Here is a 10046-nt window from a genome sequence, read left to right on the forward strand (position 1 = left end):
CTTCACTAAGCATTTTAGCTGTCCCTGTTGCAGCAGCAGTTCTAGTCCTGCTGTCCTGCTTACTCACTGTGATTGTGTAGTGAAGCATAGACTAGCACAGGCTTCTGCTGCAGAAGTGTAAGTGCGCTTCCTGTGAGAAGTTGTCTAGTCTGTAAAAAGCAAGCTTCAAAACTGTTAAATGTAAGGTAACCAACATACATAACTAACACAGAGCACATCTGAACAAAACTTTGAAGCTCATAACTGTAGTAATCTGCCTAAAGCTTAATTTTCAAACAAATCATCCACAGCAGCTTGAGTTTAAAAAACACTAAGGGTTTGACAGACGATGTATGTAGAAGACAGACCTACGAAGTGAAAGCATTCAAACTCCATTATGTACTCTATTGAAGGGTCCCTCTCCTTCCTCCCCTAGCCCTCACCCCCCTTGCTGAGGAGTTATGCACCAACTTTGAGGCAGAAGGCTAAGGCTCCTCTACTTCATCTAAATTTTAATCAAAAATGATTTAAGTTAAAAACCTCTAATAGTACAGTCAAACAATACCACCAAATGGAATACATATTGCAGTCTAACCCCACTGAGCATAGATAGATTTTCATAAGTAATAAAAAAAAGACTTCACTAAACAGAAGCCAGCCTGCTCTGATAAACCAGCATTTACATGATTAAGCACAGAATAAGTGTGACCACAAGCTCAGTACAGTGGTGCCAAGTTGATACTTGTAGAACAAGCAGCTGCTTTTTGAGGAGCAGCTATCACGATGATTGTCTTTATCAGTTATTCAGTGCAACAGGCACAGCTCTGAAAATTAGTAATTTATTACAATAACCTTGGAAGCAGCAATGAAAATTAAGTATCAGCAGATGTACTAATCCATCTTTTTTTTTTTTTTGAAAGCTTCTGTGTACAGACAACACTTGGCCTTTGTCTGTCTGAAGCATCTACACCTAATAATGCTGCTTACCACACCTACTTGCTTTCCTGTTACCAAACTAATTGTATTAGAATAGGCAAAGTATTGACTCAATAGTAATATAAATGCAAAGGCACCTCCGTCACACCCTTTAAGTCCCCCCTCCCCCCCAACACCACCTCCCCATGGTTTGGAGGACTTGATCTTTTAAGGTTAGGGGCACCAGATTATTCATAGCCAAGATCATTAAGTGTTTGTTTTGATTGCCAGTATGCAAAGCCTCCCTCCCCCCTCAAAGCAAGTCAATTGAAACTCATTAGAAAGATTCCCAAAAGGGGAATGGTTTAAAAATTTGGTTAGCTATATCTAAAAGCCTCTTCAAATATTATGGCTCCAACTAGACACCCCACTGTGAGGTAGGTAGCCGAGATAAAAATACTTCAACAAATACTTTAAATAGCTGGAAACTCCCTATAAAACCCTTGCATAAAGTAGTTTGGTTCCGTGCACCAGTGTCCTGATATGCATAACTTTTATGAAGATGCCTAGAGGAATCCAAATTCACCGAGCTCTGGCTGAGTAGCATCTCATATACTCTGTCATCCAAGGGTTATCTGGTGGGGAAGGCTTTATCCGCCAAGCTTTCTCTGCTTCTGCTGATCGTACTCGCCTCTGAGAAAGCTTCCTTTTCTCCACTTGTCTCCTGTTCTTAGCTCGCAGAGCAGATTCATGAATCTAGAAGACCAGAGTTAGTATTACAAGCAGGAAAACAGGCTAGGAACCCCACAGCAAAGTCAAGGGTCGCTTCTGTTTTGTTCCTACCCCCACTGTGAAGAAACTTTCTTCTGAAAGTTTCAGAAAGATACTTTCTTCTGGAACTTGCACCAGTATCCAAAAGTTACATGCTTTTCTATTAAAGAAATGCCTCAAATTCTATTCTGCGTTATTTTTCCCATTCTGTGCTGCTAAGTGTCAAAACATTCAAAAATGTTTTTCTTAATCATACTCAAGTGACATTCAATAAACCTCGTTTCTCCTCTTTCTACTCTTTAGAATTCTTAATCATCCTTCAGTATGCCCATGCATCCATTAAAATCTAAGCCCAGCAGTAAGATCAGTCCTTACAGACTCCTTATGAGACACTGAAGAGCTTCTTGATCTTCCGAACATGCCACAGGAATACATGTTTTTGTATTAAGAAATTAGATCATTTCCCCAAGTTTGGTCTCAAGAGCCAGCTTCTGTGCTTGCTGATTTCCATCCCAAAATTTAAAAATCTCCCATCTGAGATGAGAGTAACTTTGAAACATCGGAGAGAAGTGAACCAGCCAGGCAGTAAGGACTCCCTCCTTACAGCAGTGTCCCTAGTGACAGAGTGCTGCCTGCATGGCTTTGATAATTGGAGGTGTTTTAGAGGAATCCTTCCATTCACTACAATCCTGAGACCTGATCTTTAGAGTTCTGTAACTCTCTTTCTAGTATAAGTAATGGTAAAAGTCTCTCCAAGTACAATATCTCTGCTCAAGTTAGGCATCAACAACTATTAGGCTTCAGCAAAGCATCAGTCAGCCATTACCACCACTGACCTAAGCTTATTGATCCAGTAACAGCATCCATTACCAGGATGAGCAGCTTGTTTCAAGAGCTACAGGACCCATTCTCATTTCCTTACATTTCCTCAAGAGGAGAGCCATCCAGGAAGAAAAAGACTATGCTTCAAACCCCTTCCAGAACAGCCTGCTGGAAGGCAGGCTTCAGATGTCTTGGGTCATAGATTCAGATTCTGTATTAGTAGCATAAGGACAAGATGCTGGAAAGAATAAATCTATTGTATTTTACTAGGAGAGTTCTAGAGCTGAAAAGGATCTGCTGTAGCACTCCAAGCTTACCATTTCTCATTAAGTCAGGAAACAACATGCTACAGCCTAATTCTTGTGTTGTCCATGGCCACGTGAATTTTACTTGGGCTGTTGTGCTAATATTTACATCAACCCTGCAATCCATCTGACACTGACAGACCATTCTCCTGCCAAAGCTCCCCCCTGGCAACACACTGAAGCAGCCTGCTGGTCAATTTAGCAGCAAAGCAGTGGGGCTCCTATTCCCGGAGAGTGCTCCAGGAAGAGTTGCTCTTTCCTGCTTCTCCCTCCATACCTTACCCAAGTTCTTGACTGCCATATGAAGATGTTAACTTCAGTGACAAATGCATTAGCAAGAACCATGGGTCACAGCTCTACCCCTGAAGCACACTCTACTAGAAAATACTGATACCTGCTGTGACCAGTATGAATGCACATAACCAGTACTCAAACTAGAAGTGGCAGCACTCTTTTCTTCCCTCACCTATCCTTTTCTTGTGGCACTGATCATCACAGCTGTGGGCAGATGGGTTCCTACCTGATGAAACCTCTGAATCTTCTAGAGGTAGAAGGGTTCTATGCATCCTGGAAGTTCTGTGAATTCAGTCCTCAGCTGTATGCTTGTACTATTGCCTTTTGATGAGAAAGAAAGGCCACTTCTGTCTCTTCAGAACAACTGTTTTCTGGTATTTCCAAGACAACACTCTACAGACTCAGCTGGATACAGTGGAAAACTGCCCATCTCTGGGAAACAGTTTAGCAACACATAGTAAGATTCGGCAGTGTGCAGAACTAGGCATCCAAACATGGGTTTTGATACTTTGAAGGCCTTTTCACACACAAAAACCCCACTGCCTAAAAGGGCTGTCTTAAGGAACTCGTGTACAGTCCCAGTCACAATCGAACCTGGAAGAACGACGCCAGCGCAAAGGAATTGAGTGGAATAAGCCCCTAGCTTCATTCTGGCACAACTGCAAGCTAATATTTGCAAGACACTGTCACTACAGCAAAACACAGAGGCTGTTGAAGTCATTACAGTTCCCCACGTGATCACAAATAAAAGCACCCTGAGAAGTTTTATCTAGATATTAGCTATGTCTTTTCCAGGCACTAAGTCAGTTATCACTTACACAGAAACTTTTACTTACTTCATTCGCTGAAGCAGAAGCACAGACATTGTGAGTTTTCTGGCTTCCAGTATCTGTCTGTCTTTCTCCCCACCCATACAGAGCAAATGGATGTTTATTCTCCTTCGGCGCATCTGTCTTTTGAGGACTTTTGGCTGATCTTCGATCATTACGACTGGACAAGGCACTTTGGCTTGGACGTCGTCCTGTACGGCTGGTTTTATCTGCTTCCTTCGTGGAAGTTTTATCTGTTTCCTTTGTGGAAGTATGTTCAGTATGTTCTACAGTTTTTTCTTGCTCTTCCTTCTGATGCTTTTCTTGATCTTGTCTTTCTTTTTCTGAAAAAACAAGTTTTGCTTTAAGTTTCAATGACAACATGTTTACATTTGAGCTGCACAACCTCTCTTGGTACATCAAGAAAGCTGCACTTTTTTTAAATAAAGAAAGAAGTCACTCATTCCTTAGCATTAGAAGCATGCCTTGCTTAAATGCTTTCATCCTTTAGTGATGAATATTTCCAAGCCTGTCCCTCTATACATCAGCTGCCACACTTAAAAGCACCTTTCCCTAGCAAGGTTACAGATGCCTGATAGTTCCAAGCAGTACTATACATGCAGTAAGACTGTTTCCAGTGCTCTCCTGTCTTTACTGTTTCATCCTTCCATCTTTCAGGCAGCAAGCAGATGGACTGTTGAGTAGCAGGTAGATGCTGCCAGCCAGTCAGAGAATAAATCTCTCATATTATAAGCTTTGACTGAAAGGAGTGATTCTTTTTCAAACTCTGATTATCCATTCTTGATTGTTTGTCTGCAGATGAAATGGGAGTATGAATCAAAGATTCATGAAGTGATAGGCATCACCCTTGCTATATGTCCTGTGAAGTAGGTTTTAAATATCACACTGCAGGCAACACACTACTCTAGACTTGTTTCCCCATGTATACTTTTTGCCCTTTCTGTAACAGGCTGTCGCCAGCCCCCCTTGCTGCTGACAGTATGGCCAACATAACCAAAGCCATTCAATAAAGCAAACACACATTGTCTGCAAGTGGGGCATAGCAGTCCACAAGTGCGTGCTCTCCTTTCAAGTGTCCACCTCTGGGCATCAGATGCCACCTTTCACTGGACAGCCAGTAATACTCAAGCTGCTCACAGAAGCATGCTGAACATACAGCTTTCCTGCCATACCATCTGTTCCTGGTTGTAGTAGGGACCAGTTGCAAGCTACCTATGGTCCAAGTCACACTTTCAGCCACCGGTAGACACTACTGATTATGGAAAGATTCCTCCACTGGTGGTGAAGGAAATAATCTAGTTTAAGGCTTGCTTACGTATTGCAATGTTGACCACAAACAACTAGAACAAATTTTACTTCAGTGTTGTCATTAAAAGCAGGACTTGCCCATCCGTATGGCACAACAGAGATCATTCATGCTAATTGCTTTGATTTAGCAAATCACCCTCATGTATGAGCAATCTGACACTGCTTTAGTTTCATTACAGCACCCACCCAACTCTGCCAAAACAGACATTACCTACCTAGCACACTGATTACCAATCCAGCAGTGCTTTTACTCTCACCCTTTCAGCACGGAGGTATTCCCTTGCAAAACCATATTACCCACAAGTTTCTCTACACTGCCTACTCCTAAGAGGGGACTGGCTAGGTCCTCCTTCTGCGTACAAGAGACCGTATCAGGAGGCAGCACTGTTTTGAGCATTGCAGTGATATTTCAAGAAAGTAAGACACTGAAGGGGGCCATATTGTTGTCAAATCTGATAATGTGCCTTTATTTCGGTATGCCAAATCTTGCCTTCAAGGAAAAACTGCACCTTCCATCTCTACAGGAGAACAGAGCAATGCAGGAATTGTTCACAGGACAGAGATGGCATTCAAAGCCTTCAGATTAAAGAGAAGTGGGTGTATAGTGCATTGGTAGCCTAGCTTTAAGTTATTACTTCAATGCAGCAGGCAAGCCTGGATGCAGCTCGCTCAGATATAGTCCCAGCTGGTGCAGAAATGACGAAGCCAGCTTGTCCCAAAATAGCTATAAAAGCATATGAGTAAGTGGCATGCAGAATCTTGCACAGTCTTGCAGTAAACGCTGTATACCAGAGTACACTTTGGCACCTTATGTGCACCTGCTATTAGAGCAGGTATTTTAATGAACTCACTCCCACAGTTCACATATATAAAACTCAAAAGGTACAAGGTGGATGCCTTTAACAGCCAATTAAGTTTTATATCCAAGCTATTTTGCTAGGCACTCCTTGCAGCAAGGCAGAAAAGCAGCAGTTGATAGCAAGGAAGGAATCAAACCCAGCTACTCAGGAAGCTCAACTATCAGCAACACCTACTATCTCCTTCCCCCACAGTGTGCCAGCTCTGGCAGGCACTGCTAAATGCATGCTGCGAATAGAACAGGAAACTCAACTGACTGGCTGCAGCATTACAGGGATTAGCCAGCACAGGGAAAAAGCTAGGAACGTTTAAAAACCGCATCATGGATGCTAAACAGAGCACGCCGGACAGGAGGGGATTAAGTGCTTAGCAGCAGAACAAGGCTGCCAGGCCCACCCAACATGGCGGTAGAAAGCTCCTGCCCAGAAGAGGTCACTTCAGTCCTCCTGCATCACCCTACTTACATAACAGCTCCCCTCCAGTGGCTTGAACAGGAGCCGATGGTGCTTTTCCCCCACTTCTAAAGCTCTTCATGCTCTACCAGGCTGATGAGACCCCCATGTCAAAGGCTTTGCTGACTTGCTGGAGGCACCAACAACCTTCTGGTCAGACCCACAAGTCCCAGGGGTCAGTACCGCTATCTTTACATAGAGGCATTTGCCCCTTACTACCCTCAGGTTCAGAAGAATTTTCTAACAAAGCAGGAAGCACTAGCTTCTGCCCTCAGTCATCTTGAGAGCTGCCCTGTTCAAACAACGCTGAGGCCAATTCCCAAAACAGGTACCATGCAAGCAGTCTGCTACACACCATGGTAGCTTGCACACAAACCTCTCCCAACAGCAGGTCTCCAGGGCCTCTTGAAGAGGGGCACGCTTTCAGTTGCAGGCATGAACTGACTACAGCTGGGCAGAAAGCAGTCACTATTTACCACACCTGAAACAGGCTGCAACAGCATTGCTTCAAGATCAGTCTTGTGTAAGGCACAGGTACAATATTTGAGTCACCAGCAACCCAGCAGTTGAGTTGATTAGATTCACCCGCTAAAGAAAGTTGTGTCTAGCTTGACTTGACAGCAAAGCTTGTTTCAACCCAAAAGACACTGAAGCGTCCTTGGATCACTGTAAATCCCCAAACTGACGGCTGTTAGCCTTTTTCTTCACCATCAGCTACTCCTCCCTGGGAAGCGGGGCCAGCAAATACACCTACAGCATCATGACAGATCAGAGAACAAGTTTGAAACTGGGTTTTCTACCCGGATGCACTAATCCAGTCTACTGTGTGGCAACTCATTTGACACAAAGTTGCCGCTGCTGTCATTTAAGACCTCTGTATAAAAGCGCTGAAGGCAAAAAAGTCACAGCAAGGCTGGAAAGATGGCCTAATCCTGGATGTGTGTGCAACATCATTTCACAAGCAACAGGTTTGCTTGCAGTACTTCTGCCAAGAGCTCCTGTCATTCACTTACCAGCCCATGGGGTTGACAGCTTTGAGTACGTGTCAAGTAGACCAGCTGATTTAGGTCAAGATTTTATTGGATCATGTCTAAAGCATATCCAGGCTTGAATGTGTTCTATGGAGCAGTCCCCCGCAACAGCGTTGCAAGTGAGGAGCCAGAAGGAATTAAGCCAAAGTTGCCACTCAGTGCACCTTAATATCTCTCATATACAGCAAGGAAACACACTTGTCCTATTTGCCATCTCAGGGGTTCACGCTAGTAATTTAGAGCAGCACCACTAAACCTCAAAGTCAAGCTGCAAAATAATAAAATCAGCTTTGTCTGTGCACAGCAGCAGGATTTATAAACTGCCGTCAGTGCTCCTTCATGGGTCAGAGCTAAGAACAGGTAATTGTTTCTTCAGAAGAGAAACACCGCATGTTTGGTGTCAGCAACATCGCTGCTGGCCAAGCATACTCAGCTACGAACTCTCAGCAGAAATCTGGTTCCCTCCAGAAGAGAGGGAAGCAGCAGTAGCCAGGTAACAAACCAACCAGGATGCTGCAGCACGTGGGTGGATGTCAGATTCAGAAGACAAAAAGACATCACTGACATTAGCACACTCGCTGCCCCCACAGCATTTCAGTGTAATTAAGTCCTTTCAGAAAAGGAAAAAAAAGCAGTCAAATAATGAAAGATTCACAGGGTGGTGGTTTGTATGCTATATTCCCTGTGCTTTTTAATTAGGCAGTCACTAAACAAAAGAAAATAACACCTTTATAATTGCTTAACACTGAGTCGTTTTCTGATTGTGCAGTAAGCTGTACATGAATATACAATCAACTTCCACTTAATCCAGCTGCTAAAGCTGAATTGCTTTCAGACCTTCTGCTGAGGCTTTTAAAATGCACGCAGAAAGATTGTTTATCCTAAGTCGCTCTGCAAAGACATGAAGATTAGGTACAGGTTTTTCTCCCATTGTAAATGGGAAGAACCTCAGAAGATTAGGTACTCCCGTACAGCAGCCACAGCAAAGCTCCATGAACCTTACCACTGCTGCCTAAAGCCTCTGAGATGGTCAGGTCAGTACTGCTGGCTAGGATAAGCTAAGGTGAAGAGACAACTGCACATGCCAGAACCAGACATTCACACACACCATTACTGCCTACAGAATGTGCTTATGTGAGCACACCTGCAACTAACAAGTTTTTATCTGCTGCCAAAGCAGATCTAACTGGATCCAAGGTACCAAGGAACTCCAGCCCGGTCTGTTCCCAGTGAGCTGCTGTCATCGCTGCATGGCTTTGGAGGGATGCAGTGCTTTACCCTGGCAGCCAGCAGCTGTGCACACCTCAGCTCCTTCAACTCAAACAGACCTTGTTCTTAAGAGCATCCCTAACTGTTCCTGATGTCTCAGCATTTCCTCTCAACACCGAGTAGCTGTCTTTCAGCTCAACAGCATTTTAGTAGACATATGACAGCTGGGTAGCACACAGGCCCACGCTGCTGCAAGGACTACAACTCTGCACTTGCACAAGGCTACTGACTTGTCAGCCCGCATCTGCAAACCCGGGCCCGCAGAGCTCGGGTGTCAGCAGGGACCCAGCGTTCGGCCAAGACAGAAAGAAGAACATCACGTGCAGGTCCAGGGAAGCAGCAACGTTACGTGCCGCTCACTTGCACACCGCCTAGCTTGGTGCTGCCGCTTTCGCCGGAGAACCTGCTTATATAATTGCAGGGATGCGCTGCTCCCATGGCAACCGTTTACATAAGTGGCTGTGACTCAGGATGAGTTACCACAACGCGATTCTTTAAAGAGACGCCCGGCAGAGGCGGCCCCGCAGCCCGGCTCTCGTTAGCAGAAGCCTCAGCGCAGCCCTTCTTACCTTCAGCCGCTAACAACGAGCGCTCCTCAGCGTCGCGGGTCCCTGAGGTCCCGCCGCCTCAGCTAACGGACAGGCTTCTCCCCGAGCGCTTCCCGGCCCAGGTTTCCCTAAAGCGCAGTGAGCGGGACGTGCGATGTTCTTGCCCTGTTTGCCACACGCGAAGCCTGAAGCTGCTCACCGGGCCGGGCCTCCCCCGCCAGCCGCGGCAACGTACCCGACCCCAGCAGCGTTTTCCATCCCCGCCGCCCCCCGCACCTACCGGGGCTGGCCCGTCCCGCCTCGCCGCCGCCCGCCTCCGCCGCTTCCTCCTCCTGCGCGGGCGGAGGGCTGCCCGCTCCCGGCGGCGAGGGCGACCCGGCGGTGCTGCTGCCGCTGCCGCCGGCGCTGTCCTGCTCCCAGCCGTCCCACAGCCAGGGCCGGTGCGCCTGCTCCAGGAGGCGGCGGCTGAGGCGATAGCGCAGCAGCTCCAGGTAGCAGGCGCCGCACGACTCCCACTTGGGCTCCTTGAAGCGTTTCATGTACTCCGTCTTCACGCGCCGCGCCGGCACCACCATGGCGGAACCGGGAGCGGAACGCCACCGAACGCCGCGTAGCGCTGCGCCGCGGGCCGAGCCCGCCCCTCCCGCTGCAACGTTTAAATCCA

At 46.2% G+C, this 10046-nt stretch overlaps 1 protein-coding gene across 1 annotated transcript; it reads right to left on the minus strand.

Moving 5' to 3' along the window:
• On the minus strand, positions 803-10046 carry CCSAP (centriole, cilia and spindle associated protein). Its single transcript, XM_021392159.1, has 3 exons — positions 9663-10046; positions 3923-4239; positions 803-1650 (listed from the first exon to the last, which is right to left on the minus strand). Exons 1-3 carry the CDS (start codon positions 9955-9957, stop codon positions 1477-1479), a joined length of 786 nt encoding a protein of 261 aa, XP_021247834.1. The 5' UTR covers positions 9958-10046; the 3' UTR covers positions 803-1476.

Source organism: Numida meleagris, chromosome 3 (assembly GCF_002078875.1).
Source record: "Numida meleagris isolate 19003 breed g44 Domestic line chromosome 3, NumMel1.0, whole genome shotgun sequence".
Lineage (NCBI taxonomy): Eukaryota > Metazoa > Chordata > Aves > Galliformes > Numididae > Numida > Numida meleagris.